Here is a 24,567-nt window from a genome sequence, read left to right as displayed (position 1 = left end):
GGTTATTTTTTGTCCGCGCTTTCCTAAATCTTATTTAGAATACATAAAGGTGACAGTTCAAATGACCGGGGCGGCTATACCTGGATAAAGTGCCATTATTGTTAAATCCTGTCAACTGATAACTTTGAAATTTCCCAACAAACTTCTCACTTGTTATTCTGAGAATAGGCATTTTTGTGAATAATCACTGATTACATCTCACATTGAATCGGATTCTCTGTTTTGGTTTTACAATCTTCTTCAATAGGACTAGTACAAAGAAGATAACAGTATCGAAATCGTGCTTTTGATATTAGTATGCATATTGACATTAAGGATCAAAAGCTCCTTTCACTAAACAAAAATGTGCTTCTATTTTAACGATAAATCTCTAGTCATTGTAAATTATTGATAAATTCAATAAGTTGATAAAACAATAAATAGGGAATAGTTATTTGCACTATGGTATTTTTCAGAACTGAATAGAGTGGAGCAATGGTCGGGCTCGGTGTGCTGTTCTCTGCCGCACTCAGAGAAATGCCAACAAGCGTGTGTTTCGGCAGGCTCCCGCCATGATCTGATACCAAATTGTAGGCAGAGTGACGAAATATCATTCTTCAACTGCCTTGACAGACAGCAGGTATGTTAAAGAATAAGCATAAACCACCAGAGTATCATGAGCAAACCTAAAACAACATAAGTTACAGTGGTACTTATGGGGATAATAATAATAATCTGGTCTAGTTACAGACACATCGATTTCTGGACGTACGATTTTTACCGTCCATATAAATTTTATTTGATAAGTCAGATGATATCAAACAGATGATGTTCGTCAAGTTCCATCTAAGTCTGATAGAATAAATTCTTAAGGAGGGCAAAAAATCGAACGTCCAAAAAATCTATAACTTATGTTTGTAACTGGCTTAAGGTTACAATTAAAGTTATTTCTTTACAAATAGATTTATCATTATATACAACCACCTTAACTATTGTTATTATTTATCACAGAAGTGATTAAGAGCTTAATCCCACGATTCAATCTATTTGTTAATTTCTCTCCATTTAATCCATACTATTTTATTGATAATAAAGAACAATAAAGCAATAAATGTGAATATAAATAAATATAGATAGGAATATAATAGAATAAGTTGCATACTTAATCTATATGAACTGAATAATTATCAAGTTCATAATACATTAAAATCAAGCACCAGGTACAGAAAATACCTGAATGACATCCAGCTCGATATTATTTGTAGTATCAGAAAACTAAACAAGGTTCGCATCACACATCAAAATTCTACAATATTTGAAAACTTCACTTTGAGCATTATATTACTATATTATAATTAATTTGTTAAACACACAGGTTTAGGAAGCCTTATTCATGATGTTGGTATCTATGGGATGGCTTCTGTTGGTGGAAAGACCCGATAGTGTTTCAGCTCGACAAATATCACAACTGTTTAGGAAGCATGGTACATGATGATGATGATAATATATTATTAATAATTACTCATACCCTGTTTCATCGAAAATGTTCTGTATTAATTATTCCCTAATTTCGTTGTAAACAACACTTTAGTGGAATGTGATGAATGTCGTTTGCAGGTGGGAGAAGACTGCTGTGGATCGGCGCGAAATGCCGAGTGCCAAACTGCGTGCCAAACGGTGTTCAGATCCGAGCTGACTCCGAATCGCGAGGCGCGTGAAAACCTATCAGTCGCCTGCAGCGATTCTAGTCCTAGAGTTATGTCCTGTATAAATAATTTTATTAGAGTGTCTACCGTCAGCAATGCTCATAAGTGTGAGTATCATTTCTAACAATTTAATACTTCCAATATTAAGTCTATAGTAACACACACATCGATTTTTGGACAGACAATTTTTAGCCGTCCTTATAAATTCTATTAGATTGGACAGATTATGTCAGACATATGATGTTCGTCTAGTTCCGTTTAATCTGATGGAATTCATAAGGACGGCAAAAAATCAAACGTCTAGAATCGATGTGTGTGAGACTGGCATAATATAGTGACTAATAAGTTACTTAAATTCCATCAAAAACTACAACTTCGTGGACTATTTTGTGTAATAAAACCATCTAGAATAGTTGAAATGATTATTTTTCATCCGATAAAAATACTATAAAGATTACTTATTCAGAAATCAGGGCGGTTTATCCAAATTTCCCATTATTCAATTCTTCTCTCTGAGAATTATGAGGAATCATACCTCTTAAGCTGGGTTTACACCAAAGTTATTAACAAAATTTCAATAACTTAATCCTTATACATTCTATTAGATTGAACATAACTTATGATACACATATATTTATATATAAATGATATTATTTTATATAATTAATAATTATAAATATAAAAATTTATACTTATTAACATATTGTTAACATTAATTTGGTGTTAACAATAACTAATAATAAACTAATAATAGTGTTAATAATAACATTAACTTTGGTGTAAACGCGGCTTTAGATGAATGCATTGGTGAAGGGTTCAACTATCCAAATTCTCTAGTTAGAATACAGTCCCGTTAAAACAAGAATCCAGACAATACCAAACTAGTCGGCATGCTAGCTTTCTCGTATTGACCGTCTATAGATCGTATCCCTATAGGATAAATAGAGAAAATATAAATCGCTCGCATCTCTATGGCATTTTACCACAATTTGAAAGTGAATTTGTGCACAGATTTGCTGCACTTTTAGCATTGCAAAATTTTTATCTGTCCTTCTATACCCCTAAAGAGAAATGGAAAAAATAGAAAAATTTAGGCTAGATTTTTTAGCCTTTCATCGAATTCGAATGTGGATGAACTTCTGCATAAGTTGGTCCTTGAGGACAACTGGGGGAATTATAGAATTGTACAAATAGCACAATTTCAGTTGCACAAAAGCCTTTTGAAAGGCATGATTAAATACCACGAGAACCAATCAGAGAAGGCTTTTTTGAAAAGAAGGCTTCTCTGATTGGTTCTCGTGATACTTAATCACGAATGAAATCCAACATGCTTTTGTGCAACCGCGCCTTAGTCTCCTAATAATCTAGTAATAATATGCAACAATACTTAAAAGATGTTATATGCCTGTAAATAAATGTTAATAGTAGATATAAATTGCCAATTCTGGCGCAACATGTCCCAGACTTCCCCACCTAACCTAACTAAAAAATTCAACCTTACCCAACCTAACCTAACCTCAAGGTCAAAGGTCAAGGTCAAGGACAAGGACAAGGTCAAAGTCAAGGTCAAATTTTCAAAAAAAAAACTTAGAAAAAAAAACTTGGAAAAAAACTTAGGAGAAAAAAATTAAAAGTAATGAGATATCCTCTGGGTAGCATGCATGCTTTCAAGAGTCTCAGATATAAATCCTAGAATGTGAACAAACCATTGTATCACAAGGATATTTTTTCCTAGTTATATTCAACATAATAGCATTCCATAGTATTCAGTCAGTGTTCAGTTACTGTTCAGTCACTGTTCAGTTACTGTTCAGTCACTGTTCAGTCACTGTTCAGTCACTGTTCAGTCACTGTTCAGTTACTGTTCAGTCACTGTTCAGTCACTGTTCAGTCACTGTTCAGTCACATGACTAATGGCCACGCCCACCAGCATTAGGGGCATCAATGGGGGGGACTCTAGCTCAAGATGGTCATGCAGGACCTATCACTCTACATGGTCATGGAGACCTCTATCACACCAGCTTAATATGTCCATGATAGACCTACTAGATCAAGATGTCCATGGGAGACTCTAGATCAACATGGCCATGTTGCTCTAGATCAAAATGGCATTGAAGATAGATATTTTCAACGACTCCCACTCCACCTCCTCTGTGTTTAGACATGACTTATTTTACATGGACATTTTCAATGACCCTCACTCCTCCTGTCACATGGACCATGCTCACCAGTATTCAACATGGCTGTATGGCATGGTTGGGTCGTCCACTCAGTGGTCAGTCATTCAGTTCAATTACTGATCAGACACTGTTCAGTCACTGTTCAGTCACTGTTCAGTCACTGTTCAGTCACTGTTCAGTCACTGTTCAGTTACTGTTCAGTCACTGTTCAGTCACTGTTCAGTCACTGTTCAGTCAGTTGCACTTGGCATCCTAATGTACTTATAGCTAAACTATATCTAAGGAGATGGTAGATAATAAGTAAACAGTTTGGAATACAATTAGTTCTCTATTAATCAATTCATCATCTATTTCATTGAAAAGTTTACTACAAACAGATATATCTCTGTTCCATAATCTAAGTTGTTTACTATATTGAGGGTGCAGAAAAGTGATGTATCCATGATGTTTCTCCTTGGCCCATGTCAAGCAGGTGATGTCCCAGGTAGTAGACTCCTTTTCCAGCAATAGTCCTTGGCATGTCGTCCATGTTGATGTCTGATAGTCTTTGACTGATATTCAGTGATACCTCTAGAACACTGTTTCAGTCAGAGACAACACCCTGTCATTGTTGTTGAATCACCTCACAACCTCTTTCCTTCAGGTAATTCATGCTCCTTTGAGTCGAAAGTATAGGTGTAGTAGTATTTCTCACCACTACATCATCCTCCTTCTCCTCCTCTTCCTCTTCCTCCTCTTCATCCTCTTTCTCTTCCACCTCTTCCTCATCGTTCTCCTCTACCTCCATATCAGATTCCTCTTCCTTATCTTCTACATGATCCTCATCCTTCTTCAGGTCAAATGGAAAATTGATGGTAAATTTGTCTCACCATAGTCCCCCCACTTTGAGAATAGGAGTACCATCTTCTCTATTGTTCCAGATACACAGTTGATCTACAAAATGTCTGTTCTCCACAGATGATTCCAGCACAATGAATCTAATCTGCTATGTATCCAATATATATCCATATATTTACAGCATTATGATTTTGATTGTACCTCAATATATTACCTAGTGTCTAAGGTGTTGCTGTTCTTTGCTGTCTCAAGTGAAGACCTGTACCAACCTTTGGTTTCTGATGTCTCAAGTAAAGACCTCGACCTCCTTTCATTGATTTTTTCTTTGATGGTTGAATCTTTTGTTTCTTCCCCTTCTTAGCCACCCTGCTGACTTGCTTCAGTGATCTTTTCATACCTCCCCCAAACTTTGCCTTAGCCTTCATGATGTTGGTGACTGCAAGTGCTGCAGCTTTTTCCAACACCCCTGCATCTTCAGATCTCCCCCTGTCCCAGGCTCTCTCTGCCAAGATGCTGTCTGCTACTGCTCTGCTTGCTGTATCACCACTCTTGGAATAGGCAATATCATGCTACTTGCAAGCCTGATCAAGTTTGTTGATTCCTGGATCAACTTGTGCTAATTGCTTCTCAAGTTTTGTTCCTGGTCCACAGTACTGATAGCCAGGGATATGAAGTTCAACTGGTAGAATGTCGATTGCCTTATTAACTATTGTTCCAGCAGCACCCTTGATAGCTGACAGAACACCTCTTCCTCTATAGATCTTCCGACTTTTCTCCTTACGAAAATCATGCCTTGGAGCATGATCCTCTCCCAGTCACTTGTCTATCAGAATGTCTTTGACTGCCATCTCTGCCATCATCCAAAAGGCATTTGATTGTATTCTTATACTTGGCTTTGTTGTAGTTAACAATCTCACCTCTTGGATCATTGTTCTGTCTGTGCACACTGGTCCAGTTCAATATTTCTCCATAGTCCTGTCTGTCAGCAGATTCAACTAATGCACGATTTGGATTCTTCTTGAAAATCAACTCACAAAGTCCCAATGTGGCTGTGAAGGTCTTTTCTTCCTCATCTACAGGGTCAGTCAGCACAATTTCATCACCATTTTCTCCAAAAGTTAAATACTTATTGCCCAGGTGGTAAGCATTGTCTCTCACTCTTGGCCCGAAAATGTAATCAGAATTGTCATTGTCCTTGATCAATGATTCTCTAATGTAATCAGCTACCTGTTTTCCAGCTGGATCAGTTAGATCAAGAATATTCTGAACTATTGTACTGTGACTTTCATTCAATAATTGTTCAACATTCTTATCATCATCCTGTCCATCTCCAGACAGCTCCTCATCACTGCTATCATCATATCCTCTACTCATATTATACTCCTCACCATCATCCTCTTCAAATGCCTACTTTCCTGCTTCCCATAGTTGTCGTCCAACTCCTGAGGTGCCTGCTATTGGACTTGAAACTTCTCCAGTTCCATGATTCAAATGTTGGTGACTCTTCATCAATGCTGGAGAGTTGGAGCTTATGTTTTGCTTTCCTTGCACCAGTAAGTCCACACCTTGTATATGTGGCATGTTTAACAATTGGTGTTGTTGGTGGAGTAGGATATATGTGGTGTGTTGATGCTGCTGAGGAAGGACGATGTTCTGATGATGCCAACTCTGGCTTGGATTGTCTCTGCCTACCCTTCACATGCCTTGAGTGCATTTTTCTTCTAGGCTTTAGATACCTGGGACGCTTCTTGGATGCTCTTGATGGAAGTAGTTGTGGTTGTTAAACTGGCATCTGTTGGAGAGTTTCGACTAGGTTGGCTAGTGGCTCAGCTAGAGGTTTGAAGTGTTCTACATGTTTCTCTTCTGCAATCCGTCTACCCAGCATGATTTCCTTATGCCTCCTTTTGATTCCACACTTCAGCCTAGCAATCTCCAATATGGTAGGAGCAACCTCCTCCAATGTTGGCTTATGATTCCTTTGTTTGATATACTAACTGGTCAGTGTTTATCAGTATACTGAGGTCTGAGAGTTTGAGCTCAGCTATTTATACATATTGGACCCCAAGTGCCAAGTGCCACTGACTGAACAGTGACTGAACAGTAACTGAACAGTGACTGAACAGTGACTGAACAGTGACTGAACAGTGACTAACCAGTAACTGAATGGTGCCTGAACAGTGAATGAACAGTGACTGAACAGTAACTGAACAGTTACTGAACAGTGACTGAACAGTGACTGAACAGTAACTGAACAGTTACTGAACAGTGACTGAACAGTGACTAACCAGTAACTGAATGGTGCCTGAACAGTGAATGAACAGTGACTGAACAGTAACTGAACAGTTACTGAACAGTGACTGAACAGTGACTGAACAGTAACTGAACAGTTACTGAACAGTGACTGAACAGTAACTGAACAGTGACTGAACAGTGACTGAACAGTGACTGAACAGTAACTGAACAGTTACTGAACAGTGACTGAACAGTAACTGAACAGTGACTGAACAGTAACTGAACAGTGACTGAACACTGACTGAATACTATTGGATGCTGTTCTGGGAAATATAACTGGGAAAAAATATTCCTTGTGATACAATGATTTGATCATACTCTAGAATTCATATCTGAAAGCATACATGCTACCCAGAGGATATCTCATTACTGTTTGGATATTCAAGCTCCTTGTAATTCTATAGAATGATCACTTCTTCTTACATTACTAAATGTGGGTGAAGAGGATTTGAGGAATAAAAATCAGCAATTCATTGCTACATTTATTGAACATATGCTATTTTATTGAAGATCAAAACGGTGGCCATGTGTCCTAGGATACTTTTCACAAAGTCTTGCTGAAATGTCTGGTTCTAGAAAGCTGAACGTGCGAGATGTGTCCTGTATGACTCTTGACTGAACACTGATGGTCCCCCCACTGTTGTAAACACTATATATACACTCCAGAGTGGGTTAGAGACCTTCTGATTTATTTTTATTACTTTTGATTTTTCATTATTAAATTTTTTATTATTAAATTTTATTAATTTTTCAATTTTTTCCCCCAAGTTTTTTTTTCCTAAGTTTGTTTTTTTTCCAAGTTTTTTTTTGAAAATTTGACCTTGACCTTGACCTCGACCTTGACCTCAACCTTGACCTTGAGGTTGGGTTAGGTTAGGTAAGGTTGAATTTTTTAGTTAGGTTAGGTTAGGTTGAATTTTTTAGTTAGGTTTGGTTAGGTTAGGTGGGGAAGTCTGGAACATGTTGCACCAGGATTGTCAATTTATATCTACTGCCAATTATTTCTTTCAGTTCGTCCATACAAAATTCTGAATATTGTTTTCATCTTTTGTAATTCTCATGTAATGAGAAGGATAGCTTCAACATGCATGCTATCGTGCATGCTATCATGCAAAAATCTAGTTTTTCCTAGATATGGTTTCTTATGAGCGGTATGATATGATCCAATGAAAATTCATTATTTCACCTAGAAAGTTATACTCTGTCCAGACTGCGATGTGTGCTGAAAGATTAAGCCGACCCTCCTACTACTCACACCCACAAGCACAGTCTCCTTTCGTGTGTTTGAGTAAAGGGACGGTCTGTCTACCTGTATACTGAGTAGTATACATATAGTTCAGAGTGAGCATATTTAAAGTCTTGCCCTGATTTTAAAAATTTATTACAGAATAACCATTCAACATAATAGTTTGAATCTGGCACTGTTACATAGGTTAGTGTTAGTATTTTTTTTTTTACCAATAGATGGCGCTAGTGGTCCTAAACAATGACGCTGTCTGTTAGTTGCATTCAAAATAGCGTCGAAGCAGTAAAAAGCACAATGTGTGCTTTGGTTTCACGAAACAAAATCACCCATCGGTGTTCAGCGTAATTTTCGGGCTTCTTATGGATGCAGCCCTCCTGATGTTAAATCAATAAAGCGATGGTATGACAGGTTCAAAGAAACAGGCAGCATTGAAGATCTTCCTAGAAGTGGCAGGCCTAGTGTGAGTGAAGCAAATGTTGATCATGTTTGGCAATCATTTCAACGGAGTCCGTCCAAATCAACTTGTCAAGCATCACGTGAACTTCAAATACTGCAAGCAAGTGTTGTGAAAATTCTTCATAAAAGGCTTAGGTTGCATGCTTATAGAGTGCAAATCATGCAGGCCTTGCAACCGAATGATTTGCTGAGACGTGCAGAATTTGCAACTGAGATTCTCAACAGGATTGATGGCGCTAACGATTACTTAAATTGCATATGTTTTACAGATGAATCCACCTTTCATGTCAGTGGAATGGTGAATAGGCATAATGTCCGTATATGGGGATCAGAGAATCCACACACTACTGTACAGTTACAGCAAGACAGTGTAAAAGTTAATGTTTGGTGCGGCCTAATGCACAACAAGGTTTTTGGGCTGTTTTTCTTCATGGAAAAAAACCATTTGCACTGAAATTTACTTAGACGTGTTGCACCAGTTCATTGCACCACAGTTAGAAGATTATCAATCATGGATAATTTCCCAGCAAGATGGAGAACCCCCCCACTGGGCTTTGATAGTACATAATTTCCTAGATGACATTTCCAGATCAGTGGATTGGAAGGGATGGTCCAACACCCTGGCCACCCCGCTCTCCAGACATTACTCCCCTTGACTTTTTCCATGGGGATATATCAAGGACAGAGTTTTCGCCACACCAGTTGCTGACATCAACGAATTGAAGGCTAGGATACAAGCTGCTACTGTGACAGAACACATGTTACAAAACACCTGGCGAGAACTGGAATACCGCTTCGACATTCTCCGGGCTACCAAGGGGGCAGGGCCGGATCTAGACAATTTTTGAGGGGGGGCAAACTAAAATGTGCCGCCCCTCCCCCTCTTCACCCACAAAAAAATCCCTCACAAATTAAACAAAAATGGAACAGGTAAACAAATAAATTAAGAAAAGTTGAGATAGTTTTTATAAAGTATTATAATTCATACAAATATTCACACTATAAATAATGGTATGTAGGTCGTAGTAGTATAGACTTTAGATGCATCATAACTTAATCTCTAATGATTACTTTACGACTCTTTTTGGAGGCAAATTCTTTGATCACTTTATCAAAACTAATGTTTGAGGCTCGCTTGTGTTTAATGGTAATAATGCTAAGATCAGTGAGTCTTTGTTGAGACATAGAACTTCTTAGGTGATTTTTGACCAACTTGAGCTTGCTGAAACTCCTTTCTCCGATAGCAACCGATACTGGTAGTGTGAGGAATATTTTAAGTCCTGTTGTGATATTTGGGTACATTTCTTCCAGCTTGTTCTTTAAAATGGGTTCTAATGAAGTGGAAGCACTAGACGTTTGCAATTTATTATCCACTTCTAATGCAAAGCCTTTGAAACTTTCAATTTCAGATATCAACTCCTTTTTGTTCAAGTCTTCCTTATATGTGTCTGCCAACTCACCAGCTTTGAGTTTCAAGTTCTCTAAGCTCATTTCATTAATTTGGCTGCCATTCAAAAACCCAAACTTATCATTTATATTCTGCAATGATTTAAATCTGTTGCTCATTTCCATGATTAACCTATCCGAAATTTGCAGCATGGATGTAATGAACAGCTCTTCAGGGGTGTGGGTTACAGCTTCATCTTCATCTTCACAAAGTTCGTCATACATTTTTTTCCTTTTCCTCTTCCTTTTTTCTGTGAATTCTGGAGATATATCATTCATTTGTGCAATCAACTTTGCTTCAGAAAGTGCTTCAGACTGTGAATACTCTCGTGAAGTTTTCAGAAACTGACAAAGTCCTAGAATGTTTCTGGAAGCCTGGTCAACTGTTAAGTCTTCTCTTTGTAGAAGCTTATTAACACCATCAATCTTTTTCAGTTGTGAATACCAAAAACAACACAAAACAATAAATTCAAAAGTTTTCAACTTGTTAAGCAAAGATTTAGATTCTGATTTTGAGTCAGATGATGAGAAAGGGTGATCTAGGATTTCTTCTAGTGCCTCTATGACTTTGCCAAAGTGTTTGTACACAGCTTCAACAGCCTCGATTCTAGCAGACCATCTAGTTTTACTTTGTGATTTCAGAGTTGTTGGTACATGCTTCATTAAAATTTCCCATCGTGAAGTGGAAGCAACAAAAAAATTGTATAAACTCCCCAAAGTTCCAAAAAAGCTTTGTGCTTCAACTGAAGCGTCTGCTGCATGTACCCCTACCAGATTCAACGAATGGGCTACACAGAGCACAAAATAGGCTAGTTCATTTTTCTCTAGAATTCTAGCCTGTACCCCTTTGTACTTCCCAGCCATGTTGGCTCCATTATCATAAGACTGTCCTCTACAATTTTTTATATTAAGCCCATCTTTTTCAACTTTTTCAAGAATTTCTTGTGTAAGTCCTTCGCCTGTTTTGTTGCTTACTGTAAAAAAATCCAAAAAACTTTCTTCAACCTCTGAGCTGTTTGGTTTGACATATCGAAGGATTTCAGTCATTTGTTCATTGTGACTGATATCAGGAGTGCAGTCAAATATCAATGAATAATACTTTGCATTGTTAATGTCCTTGATGATATCTGTTCTGATTTCGGTTGCTATAATATTTAAAAATTCATCCTGTATTTGATGTGAAAAGTAGGAACCTGACCTTTCTTATGTCGCTCAATATGTTGACAAAGATGCACATTGTACCTCGATATAAGGTCAATGGTGTTTAAAAAAGATCCACTTTCTGGAGCACCAAAATCTTTAGTTTCATGTGTTCCTCTAAAAGATTTGCCTTGTTTAACTAGGAACAAGATAGCATCAACTATGCTGTGCAAGACAGATTTCCAATGAGATATTTCTTTGTTTATTTGATCTTGCAAGTTTTTGTCAATACCCCCTTTCCCTGGTAAAAGATTAGCCTCTAGAGCCCTCCATTGACCAAAGCAGTTTTGATGGTATGGTGCAGTGTCATGATCAGGTATTTTGTCACTTAGTTTCTTCCATGAAACAAATCCTTCTTTTTGCAAAGTGAAGATAACTTAGCTTCTGTTAATGGTATTGTATTAGAAAACAACCTACATGGAATACAGTATAAAGCATTACGAGTTTCACTGTAACCTAACCACGACCTTTTAACTTTAGTTCCTTTGCAAACTTGCACTTAGCAAAGCAGCAAAAGATGCTTCAGTGTTGCCACTTGTCAGATACCACAATCCCAGAGGCTGTTTTTCCCCACATTCGATTGAAAATTCCCCCACATTTCAATATTTATCCTCTTATCAGTAATATTGAAGTACCGATGTAGCTAGTATAAGTGAAAAAGTCATAGAAATACAAGAATTAGTAAAATATATTTTCAAATTGAGTAATTCTTTTATTTAAAAATTTACTCTAAGAGTAAAAATTTACCTTTCAACTAGGCGGAAATTCCCCTCATCTGGCAACACTAATTGGGGGCGGCATGGCAGTGAGGCTGGCATTGAGTGGGATGGCGATCAGCTAGAATTGTAAACAAACTTTGCTGTGCTGCTTATTATGCTATTAGGGCTCTCACTCGCTCAGTGTTTTCTACTCGTTGCAATAGATTTATATTGATTGCTATTGTAAAATTATAATTATTGTTTGATTATTACATTATGCAGTTTTGAAATTACTTAATTGACGTTACTTATGACGTTTGGCTCGTTTCATTAAAAACTGTATTAAACAAATTTTCTGCAACCAGAAATTTGCCGCCCCTCAACCCTGCCGCCCGGGGCAACCGCCCCCTCTGCCCCCCCCCCCCCTTGTTCCGGCCCTGCAAGGGGGCATACGTTGAAGTTTACTAACATAAGTGATATTAAAAAAAAACTACTAACACTAACCTATGTAACAGCGCCAGATATAAATTGATATGTCAAACGGTTATTATGTAATAATTTTTTTAAATCAGGGCAAGACTTTATGCTCACTCTGTATATCAATGGCGCAGGTAGGCCTAAATGTGTGTGCCTGCGCGTGGGGGAGCGAGGGTCGGCTTAATCTTTCAGCGCTCATCGCAGTCTGGCCAGAGTATACAACTTCTGATTCTATAAAGAGGTTATAAAAGAGGCAACAAGCTTGTAAACATGTAGACTGGAGATAAATGTTTGACAACAATAAAAAGTCACATTTTTATTGCAATTTTTCATTCCTTTTCTTGCAATATTGAATATCCTGATAAAATATCCAATCTCATGAATTTTATTCTCGATTGTTTGAATTCTATTCCAGATTTACATTGCTGTGAGAAAACAACCAAAGTCGATTGTAGAGAAGCGTGTCGTACAAGTTTACGAACAAAATCTACTGATCAAGAAATTATTGATAGTTTACAAGAAGGTGGCTGTGGACCGCCACTCCTACATGTGAGTGTACTTCATTGATCCGTTTTCATAACTTTTGTCTTGAGTTAGTTTTTTATAGGGAATTGAAGTTTCGAGTTATAAGGCATTGAGCTATTCTATATTGAAAAGAGAAATACTATTTCTAAGTTCAAAAATCTCCTTTTCAATAATTTAGCAACAATGAATCAACCTATTTGATTATACTGATTGAGCGTTATCTCGTTGATCAGTTCTTAAACAGTTACAATCAGCAATAATTATTATTATCACGTCTATAGCTGGGATATATACAAAATGTGTTTCCTGTATCTCCATAATTATTGGTTTCAATTAAATTATTACCCAAGTAGCACACCTATGTGTTTCCAACGTTGAAATTTGGTTGTTGAGGTCAAATAACCATTGGCAGTTGAATTTTTCAATGTTTTAAATGCAACGTTGTTTTCAACGGTTGCCCTCTCGTTGAAAACACGTTGAAAACGAGCTTCCAATTCCACCACTCACAGCGCTACAGTAGTCCTTAAGCTGCATACACATATTCGGGCTTCCAACCCGCACCGACCACGCTCCTCCCTCGTACCGCCCACGTACCGCCTTTGTACCACCATCGAACCACAGTTGGACCGCCCACGCACCCATCATGAACGTTACGGAAGATGTTAGATCTTCTCGCGTTCCCCGGTCAAACTACTCTTGCTCCCCGTTCGATCATCAATCGCTCTGCTGGAGTGACGTTCGGTTGCGGAGCAGAGCGAGAGTCTGTATGCACCTTTATACAAAAACGGATCTAGCAACCCTCTTCAACGACGAACACCACCAATCGATGCCATTTCATGTTTGAATTATCATCACGTTGATGAAAGCTGTGAACTCTTTTAGAAGTGTCTACCTATTCCACTTTGACTTGGTAAGTTTATTTAATTTATTATTTTCATTTAAAAAATAAGATTGTTTGGTGATTTATTGTCTAAACTTGAAAACAAATATTGTGTGTTATTTACATGTGTTTACATTTTGAGATTAGGGTTAGGTATATTTGTTAAATTACATAGAGGGCTCCAATTTAATATATTAAAAATTAATATAATACAATGAGCTTGGTTTTAAGTATTGTACATGTAGCCTACTACTTAACTTCCGAATAAATCACAATTACTTTGATTTCTGCACAAATATTTTCATTATGCTATCTATGTATTGTTTTTGTCACAGGACTGCTTGTGTTGAGAAATTCAATCGAACTTAATATAATAAAAAATATAAATTTTTGTCAAACATAACCCAATTTAGCCTGCAAACAATGAAAGTTTGTTGCTATGGCACTCATAAATAGTCTATGTAGGCTAATATCAAAGTGATTGCTTTTAACAAGTTCAGTAATTAACTCGGTGATCCAAGAAATTGAAAACGGGTGTCCGGAGTTCAGCTCATAAATATTAACATATTCCAAATATCTTCATTCCATGGTGACGAAATTTAGCTCAAACTTGTTCATTTTGAAATTAAATTTTCAATTAATTTATGCATGTTCATAACACATATGTCAAGTATATTTTTGATTAATTTCATTGTGATTTTGAACTTTTGTTCTAGGTTTACAAAGTTTAGTAGGCCAATAAAAAATGGTTGAAATATCGGCATACAACTGTTTTTTTTTCATAAAACTAAGTATGTACCTACAGTAACTATTAAATTTTACTCATAAATCTAAAAAATAAATTTTTGACCGTTTTTATATGGAGCCTTATTTGTTTAGTTCTATAGGCCTAATGAAAGAGGAGTATTTCAAGTTAAAATTCGTCTATGCTACAAAATTTGGAAACCCAATATTCTCACTTTATTCTTAGTCCGTTTGAACGAACAGCTGGCGTGACTTTCTCGTCTGACTATTGTATAGTAATGGACTATTTTCATCTAGAAAACAGTCATCACCTCGCCTTGTGATTCAAAATATCAATGTGTATAACAGAATATTATAGATGTGCACTTAAGAAAAATTTCTTTACTTGTTGTTAAAAGCAATTCTATTTAAACATCTTTGTTTTCGTTGTTTTTGAGTGAAAATGAACTAAATTTTAGTAAAGTGAAATCATAACCCTATTTTGGACTTTTAAAATGTTATTTAAATTTGGGAGAGAAATAGTACAAGGAGTATCCTTAGTTTTTCTCTCCCAATCAGTACTTCTTTGTAAAAAATATAAATAAATAAAAAAAATCCCTTTTAACCATGCAACATCTGTATCAAATAATAACCCCTATGTGGTGGCAAAATTTCATCTGCCTTCATATTTATAGAATTTCTCATTAAAATTTATATTACCTTATGTTTCAGATTCTATCAAAAAATCTTGTGGGTCGACTGTGGGCATTGAGACCCAAATTGAAGACGCTATCAAGGATTGGCTAAAATATGGGACAGTCAGAGTATTTTCAGTGGAGAAAAAAAAAACAATCTAATTTTGTCAGTAATTAAAAAGTATTATGGAATGAAAGTGGAAAGTTATTTTGAAAGTTCCTTTCTATTGAAACACTGTAATAAAATATTTGTTTGTCTATTGCATAAATCACAAATTATCATCATACCTGAAAACTGCTATTGAAATACGATGCCAATTGGCAAGACAATAATATTGTCTTCTGAAATGTACAGCTGGTCTAAAGTATCAATAATTGAACCTTTTAATTCTAAAACCATCATCTAGGCATGGCTAGATAAAAACTAATTGACAACATCAGCTGATGGTTTAAGAAGACAATTTATTATTGTTTTGCCAATTGGCATAGTTTAAACCTGGCATAAATGTCAAGTAAAAATTTAGATGATCTATATTATTTGCTAGAAAGAATTGAGCTATTTTCGCTCACCACAGATGAAATTATCTTACTAAAAATTCAAGATTTTTAAACAACTGCTGAATTTTTGAAATAATAGTTTCAAGTTTTGTTTCTTACAGACATAAAATGTTTTTGAGCTTGGCAGAGTAATTACCATGGTAATTTGGTTGTAACCATCTGAGTTTTTTAAACAAACTTTTATCATACTAATTTTTGTGGATCAAAATTGAAGTCATATGGAAAAATCTCAAAACCTTTTTTGAAATTAAATGGAAATATGATTTCATTATTTTCATTTCTTTTCAAATGATTTTAGAAATATTGCCATGTAATTGATAAGGTACCGGTTCAAAAGTATGGCTAATTTAACGTCTATTTATAGTTGAAAATAATGGTTGTCACGACGTGCTTTCAACGTCTATTGATAGTTGAAAATAATGGTTGTCACGACGTGCTTTCAACGTCTATTTATAGTTGAAAATAATGGTTGTTACAATGTTTTTTCAACTATTATTCAACGTTCAAAATAATGTGGAAACGGAGGACATTTTTTCGTGTTTTCAACGTTGAATTTCAATGTTAAGGTATTCCGTGTTTCTAACGTTATTTCAACGTTTCTGTGCTACCTGGGTGCTGGGAGAATCTATGATTCAACATGAAGAAAATGTAAGGAAGTTAACTTTTCTTATTTCAATGTTATAGTAATGAAAGAATATTTTTCATTCTATTGTCGACAAAGAATAAATCGGAATCTCATGTGTTGAGAAAAATATCAAAGTATAGGAACTATATTTATGTTTTCAATAAGTATGAATAAGAAACATCAACTCTACTGATTATCTCATTCGTTTCAAGGGCTTTGAATCAACATTCACTCAATTATTTTAGAATTCGCGTATCTCAATGATAGTCTCTGAATGAGGATTATGGGCCTACTAGTCCTACTAATATTATAGGCCCTCTATCCATACCTATACCACTAGATAAATCCCTCTACAGAAATAAACAAGAATGATAAAACCCATAAGAATATTAAAAGAGAATAATTTTTCGTGAAGGCTGCGAGATGGAATATTGAATCTCCAAAGTAATTGGAAAATAAAATATAATGAAACTACATGCCATAACCTACGACACAGTTACGGTACACCTTGTATGTTAATATATTATGTAGCTATTTATTGTTAAGAACTAATTTATCAGTTACAATTGAATTCAATCTCAGGAGGCCCTATGGCAGTGTTTCCTGCAAGGAGGCGAGGCGGTACCCAGCTCGTTGGAGTCGTCGAGAATCGAACGCATGGGCATGGATTCGGCCAAAATGCACTGCTGCTTCAAAGCCGTTCAGCCATCCTGCCGCCGTCTCTGCCTCAAGACATTCTCCAATGAGTGGACGCGGTCTTGGGAAGAGTTTGCCAAAGAATGTCTCTCGCAGTTGACTGAAGATAAACTGCTTCAGTGTCTTGATGAGGGTACGTTCTTTTTTACATTTTATGTGCAAACTCAAATATTTCTTATATTTTATGTTATACATCTAGTACCTTATGACCCTTATGATACCTTATGACCTCTGATAGAAAATGAATTTAAGAGAACTCATAGAATCCTAATTTAGACTAATTATTCCCAACTTAAAGAAAAAATAAAATCGTTCTCTTAAGGTTCTCGTCCTCTTAAGGTTCTCTTGATACGCGCCGCGAACTTGAGCGATTCACTTTTAATCAGCCGACTATATCTGTATTTTTACAGAAAAGGTAAGATACAGATATAAAAATCTTGGCATCAGCTGATTAAAAGTTAATTGCTCATGTTCGCGGCGCGTATATCTGTACGCATCTTTAGATTCTTCAGATTTCAGCGGACTAATATCAATAATAGGTACCTAGATAGGTAGCCTACCTAGAAATTCTGCTGATACAGAGTAAGCCTGTACGTCTAGTAGCTCCTTGATGATCAAATTGAAATTGAATAAAGGTTTCAAATACTGGAGAATATAAGTTGATTGGAAATTGAATGGATGCCGTTATAAATGCTACAATGTGATTATCTTCAAAATTCTTGCAATATTACAAGTTAGCAACAATTTAAAATGGGAACCATGAACACGTACACACAAAAGCACGCATTTTGAATATTTTCTTCATTTAAATAAAAAATGTACGTGAACGTTCAATTATTCATTATATTTCGCGTAGATAAAACTACAGCTTTTGTTCCACTCCCTTGAATCGAGCTATGACGCTCATAAATTCCCAGTATAACTGCATTCTCTGCACCTCTGCAACACATTTTTGATAAATTATTCTTCCTTTCATAGTATTGGTAGATGAATTAGTTAAATAGCTACATTATCGTCTAGCTTCTAGCATCTCTTCACTTTAAAAATGGTATTCTGTAAACTCGATTTGTTCAAATAAGTGTTCCAGTTTAATGAGCTTGTAAACAATTTGTAAACTTGAATTCATTCAGCAAAAGTGAATCCCAGTTTAACCAATTTCCACGTTCAACAAAAGATTTATTTTTGTGAGGGTCTAATAAAGTATAGAAAATTTCAAACTCACTACTTTCATTAATCAATACCTTGAAACTTGTACACTGAAGTTGGCAAACAGAGTTTAAAACCTCTGGAATTGACAAAATACAGCCCAAGAGAGCTATTATTGAGCATGGAAATAGGATTGTACATAAACATGGAATTATTGACAGAACGTAGTGAGGTCTATTTTAGTCCAGTCACTATATACGTACATTGGTGCATGCAATTTATATTGTAGTTCTGATTTTTTAATATATTATTTAGGTACATAAGAGAAGTCCAGAACCAATTTCTTCACGCAAAATTTCCTTGAGGTAGATACAGGGTGGCCCAAAAACCTCGTATTTTCGGCTCATTTTCCAGTTTTCAGCTATTTCTGCCAAATCTCGTGATCAGACAGAAAAATTTGCTCTCTCCTTTTTTCTAGATTATGAAATTCTGAATGAAATGAGATCATTCGGAACTCTCTATCCTCATTTAGCACTGAGTTATGATTTTTCAAAACTGAGTGAAATTTGAAGAAAAAAATCAATTTTGATGAATTTTAGTTTTTGATCAACAATATCTTCCGATTGTTACCATTAGATATATAATTCAAAATCCCTCTGAGCGTATTTTTGTGCTCTACAATCTGAGATCAGGTAGAGCGCTCTATCTCATATAGATTTCCAGGTACACCTGACAACAATGCTCCTTGTATTGTGAAAAACACCTAATTTTCAGCTTCAACCATCATCACCAACTACATAGTCTTCACATTGATATTTCGCACAATGACATAAGTTCATAAGAATATGTTCTATGAGAATCACCCGTTAGATGCACTTCATTTCAGTATTTCCTAGTGGAGAGGCGCGCTTAAGGACACCTCAAGGATCAAAATGTCAAACACTTATAACTTCTGACACAATGCTCAGATTTCATCGTACTACACTTCATTCTTCTCGGCTCGTCAAGGCGGTCCAAAATCATGCATCATAAGTCAAATTCGGTCGAAAAGTGGAAAATTTATTCTTGAGTGTACTAAAGCCCATATTCCAATACACAAAAATGGCCAATTTCTAAATTCAAAGCTATGTATATTGGTAACCCCTTATTATAAAAATCATTACTTGATCTTGAAATGTACATTATAATTTTCTTTTTCACATGCTGTAAACGATTTATGGAAAAATATTTTCGTAAAGTGAGATTTGATTGTTGAAAAAAATCCGGAAATTGTAGATATTTTTATCATATTAACGGTTTTGGCAGTACTATGATAGGGAAATGTGATTCAAGATGGATTTTAGACAACTGAGCTTGTAGAGGATGAATTTATCTACAATTTGGAATCAACCGATAGTTTCTATGATGTATCAGACTCGTTTTAGAAACTCTTGATCAACTGTAAAATCACAGAAAAAATGTGAAAACTGAAATCGCCATTTTTGAAATCGTCTGTAACTTTCGAATGGTATTGGAATTGAAAGTATTATTTATTGGAGTGGGCAGAGGGGGACAATTTTTATATCCTCACTAGATTTGGAAATTTTATGAGAAGTACTGTATTTCAAAAGACATTCAGCTTTGAATATAGAAATTGGCCATTTTTTGTGTATTGGAATATAGGCTTTCGTACACTCAACAATAAATTTTCCACTTTTTGACCGAATTTGACTTATGCATGATTTTGGACCGCCTTGACGAGCTGAGAAGAATGAAGTGTAGTGCGATGAAATCTGAGCATTGTGTCAGAAGTTATAGGTGTTTGAAATTTTGATCCTTAAGGTATCCTTAAGCGCGCCTCTCCACTTGGAAATACTGAAATGAAGTGCATCTGACTGCATAGAACATAATCTTATGAACTTATGTCATTGTGCGAAATATCAATGTGAAGACTATGTAGTTGGTGATGATGGTTGAAGCTAAAAATTAGGTGTTTTTCACAATACAAGGAGCATTGTTGTCAGGTGTACCTGGAAATCTATATGAGATAGAGCGCTCTACCTGATCTCAGATTATAGAGCACAAAAATACGCCCAGAGGAATTTTGAATTATACATCTAAATAGTAACAATAGGAAGATATTGTTGATCAAAAACTGAAATTCATCAAAATTGATTTTTTCTTCAAATTCCACTCATTTTAAAAAAAATCATAGCTCAGTACTCAATGGAGATGAGTACCTAACATTTCAAACAGGTGACATTAAATACTTGTGGATGAGGTCTACTGTACACAGAGCTACTAGTATATGCTGATAAATAACAGTTGACAATGATAAATATTTGATAAAATGGTCTTGTTCACAAATACTGAGTATTAATTATGTTCACATGAGCCCTAGGCTTGTCAGTCGATAATTATGAAAGTGAGAGATGAATACGATTGGCTACAGTTCTGATTGGGTTTACATCGCGAAGCTTCCATCAGTGGAGGTGGCCTGAAGCATATGCCCTTTCCCTTTCAACAGATGAACCGAAAACACAGTGCTTATCAAATTTGTACGATTAGATACGGTGATATTTGAGAGGAATTAAATCCTTGTATTTCTCATTCTAAGGTTTATATGAACTTGGATTAGAGAGTGAGTATTGTGTTGTAATCAAGCAGAGTTCTCAAATCACAGATCATTTCAAATCACACGGTTCTCCGTGTTCCTTCTTTCCTTCAAAGTGTATTCCCTCCTTGCCATAATCCAAAGTTTTTCCTTCGAGTATCACACGTTGATCGCTAATTGAAGATGGTTCCTTGAAACGAGTTTGGATTCAACTGAACACGAAGTTACTGTTGCAAAATGAAATTTCATTCCACATCGAATTGCTAATATGAGTTTGCATGTATGTTCCAGTTGAAGAACCTTGTGAACTGGGTTGCGAGGGGCTCAGCTACTGCACCAATTTCAATAACAGGCCGACCGAACTTTTTCGAAGTTGCTCGTCGCAGGCGGATGAAGCGGCTCGCTATGACGTGGCGCTGTGGCAGCAGAAGGGCTTCCTCAGCCTTCCCGGCCTCAATCTGCACGTCCGCAACATATCTCGCTGCTCGCCGCACATGTGGAAGGCTGTTGCTTGCACCCTGCAGATAAAGCCCTGTCACAGGCATTCACATGCTAACAGAATTTGCAGGTGAGCGTGTGATTTTGCAATATTTTATTTGTTGTACAAATCAATAACATTTTCAATTGTTCACTCCATCGTTTCTTATTATGTTGTGACATTTCAACAGATTTCTAAGAATCCATCAGCTGACGCAATCAGGAGAAAAACATTAAAGTTGCAACACGTCTGAGTTGAGAATAAAATAAAGATTTTCGTAATCCACAAAAATTTACAGATTTAGAATGAAATCTGGGTCTTATTGAATTTTGTGACTGGAGTTCAGTAGGCTACAGGTCCTTCGAACTATCCTACTTATTCTTGGTTATCGATCATTGGTGATAAAACACTTTTGACAGTGTTAATCATTATTTTCCAGATCAATCACACTGTTGCAAAGATTCTCCTACAAGTATGATGCGAATTATCGGAGTAGAATTAACGTCTTTTCTACGAAATTCAAAAAATGTTGTTCCATATTAATGATTTTCTATCAATCCACTAATTGATACGTGATTTTGAACCGCCTTGACGAGCCAACAAGATTGTGTTGAAGTACGAGGAAATCCGATTATTGCGTCAAAAGTTATGAATGTTTGAAATGTTGATCCTTTCGTGATGTCCTTATGCGTGCCTCGCCACTAGGAAAAACTGAAATGGAGTGCATCTAACAGAAATGATGATTCTCATAGAACATGATCTCATGAACTTATATCACTGTGCGAAATCTCAATGTAGTTAATGGAGATGGTTGAAACTGGAAATTAGGTGTTTTTTCAAAATATAAGTAGGTGTACCTACTTGAAGATAAACCTGATTAAAAAAATACATTTTTATCGGGTGTACCTGGAAATCTACACGAGATAGAGCGCTCTACTTGGTTTCACGTTGTAGAGCACAAAATTATGCCAAAAAGAATATTGAATAGTAACAATCGTGAAAAATTGTCAAAATCAAAATCTGAGATTCATAAAAATGTATTCATTCTTAAAATTTTACTCATTAAGGAAAAATTATAACTCATTACCCATCAAAGATAGAGAGTTCAAATGATCTCATTTCATTCAGAATTCCATAATCCAAGAAAATGATGACTGGATTTGGTGGAAATAGCTGGAAACTGGGAAATGAACCGGAAATACGAGGTTTTTGGGCCTCTCTGTATCTAGCACAAGGGAATTTTGCATGAAAAACTGGTTCTGGACTTCTCTTATGTATCCAAACAATATATTTATTACAAAAACAGAACTACAATATAAATTGCAAACACCAAAGTATATAGTGACTGGACTATTGAGTTAGTAAGGTAGGCTACTAGAAAATAGGCAAGATTTCAGAAATGTCATACATTGGACTGTATTATGTGTATGAGAGGAGTGAAGAGATTTGAATGTTCAACTTATTGCCAATACATCTGAAGACATGTACTGGGGGTTCTATTCAGAGTTGAGATGAGAAATAACTGTTCAGTACAGACGTATGCTATCGTAGTCCAGTCACTAAATATACATTAGTGCATGCAATTCATATTGTGGTTCTGATTTTTTATAGGCTATATAATTTGGGTACATAAGAATAAAGTCCAGAACTAATTTCTTCAAACCATTGGTCATTTTTTGTTTATTGGAATATAGGTTTAAGTGCACTAAAACAATAAATGAATTTGACTTATGATGCATGATTTTGGACCGCCTTGACGAGCCGAGAAGAATGAAGTGTAGTACGATGAAATCTGAGCATTGTGTCAGAAGTTATGTGTTTGAAATTTTGATCCTTAAGGTATCCTTAAGCGCGCCTCTCCACTAGGAAATACTGAAATGAAGTGCATCTGACTGCATAGAACATAATCTCATGAACTTATGTCATTGTGCGAAATATCAATGTGAGGACAATGTAGTTGGTGATGATGGTTGAAGCTGAAAATTAGGAGTTTTTCACAATACAAGGAGCATTGTTGTCAGGTGTACTTAGAAATCTATATGAGATAGAGCGCTCTACCTGATCTCAGATTGTAGAGCACAAAAATACGCCCAGAGGAATTTTGAATTATACATTGTGAAATGGTATATTTTATATATACCAGTGTAGCTGTTAATATCCCTAGCTTGCAAATAAATTTGCGAAAAGTTAAGGCCGTCCGGCTCGCAAATATACTGGGTTCAGACCACAGCTCTAGCTCAGTGGTAGATGCATGAATATTCTCAATGTAATGAACCACCATGGGTTTCAATAACTGCTGATTAACAATTCCTACCGCTGCTCTCGTGAAGATATTGAAGATTACCAATAAGGAAGTCAAAAAGATAGTTAGTGACTGATTATCAGTAACCATATACTCAATCGAGAATAATGAAAATCAACTATGTTTTTTCTAGTTGATCCTTAAAACGCTCGTCATGAATACAGGTATGCACTAATTTATCCTTCCGAAATTCCTTGAGACTTACAACGCCAGTTCTTGAAGTTCTCTGGATCCTTATATGATATATTGCAGACTTAATAATACAAATATCAGTAATATTGTGCTGGCTGAATAGTATTACTATCATCAAAGGATGATAAGTAATAAGTGCTCTGAATAAGATTAATATTAATTAATTCACTAATTATATATGCTGCAGAATAAAAATACTTGGTACCAAGTCAGCTCAAACTGTATATCACGAGATGAATTAGGAAAATAATAGAAACTTCTAAGATCTTGTATGCTGACATAAAACACAAATATATTCCCATAAAATTTATAATTTATATAAAACTTCCTTATAACTATAATTCCATATAAATAAATTCTTTAATATATCAGTTATCATAGGAGTTGCTAGCATTCACAATATTATGACCTACAAAATATTTACTTTATTAATACCTACTGATGTATGGACTTCAAGTCGGTTCAGAATTTAACAACTTGGAACCTCTCCAGTCTATAGGTTTAATGGAACATACTTTGATCAATGAATAATAATTGATAAAATTAATAATTTAAAATCTCAGGGTACTATATTTATGTGGATTCGTGCCATGCACGGAAATAAGCTTCCTATAATAGTATTAAATATATATTTATA

General features: G+C 35.8%; 1 protein-coding gene across 3 annotated transcripts in view; it reads left to right on the top strand.

Moving 5' to 3' along the window:
* Positions 1–24,567, top strand: part of LOC111044247 (reversion-inducing cysteine-rich protein with Kazal motifs) — a 430,802-nt gene that overhangs the window by 392,045 nt on the left and 14,190 nt on the right. For all 3 annotated transcript variants that reach the window (XM_039434204.1, XM_039434188.1, XM_039434199.1), the window contains 5 exons: positions 456–619; positions 1,597–1,792; positions 12,933–13,066; positions 17,106–17,352; positions 21,250–21,526. In XM_039434204.1, the coding sequence (XP_039290138.1) occupies positions 456–619; positions 1,597–1,792; positions 12,933–13,066; positions 17,106–17,352; positions 21,250–21,526 (1,018 nt within the window). The remainder of the gene's footprint in view (positions 1–455; positions 620–1,596; positions 1,793–12,932; positions 13,067–17,105; positions 17,353–21,249; positions 21,527–24,567) is intronic.

This window comes from Nilaparvata lugens, chromosome 1 (assembly GCF_014356525.2).
Source record: "Nilaparvata lugens isolate BPH chromosome 1, ASM1435652v1, whole genome shotgun sequence".
Taxonomy (NCBI): domain Eukaryota; kingdom Metazoa; phylum Arthropoda; class Insecta; order Hemiptera; family Delphacidae; genus Nilaparvata; species Nilaparvata lugens.
Note: the sequence above shows the minus strand (reverse complement) of the source record. Positions and strands in the feature narration are given on the sequence as shown.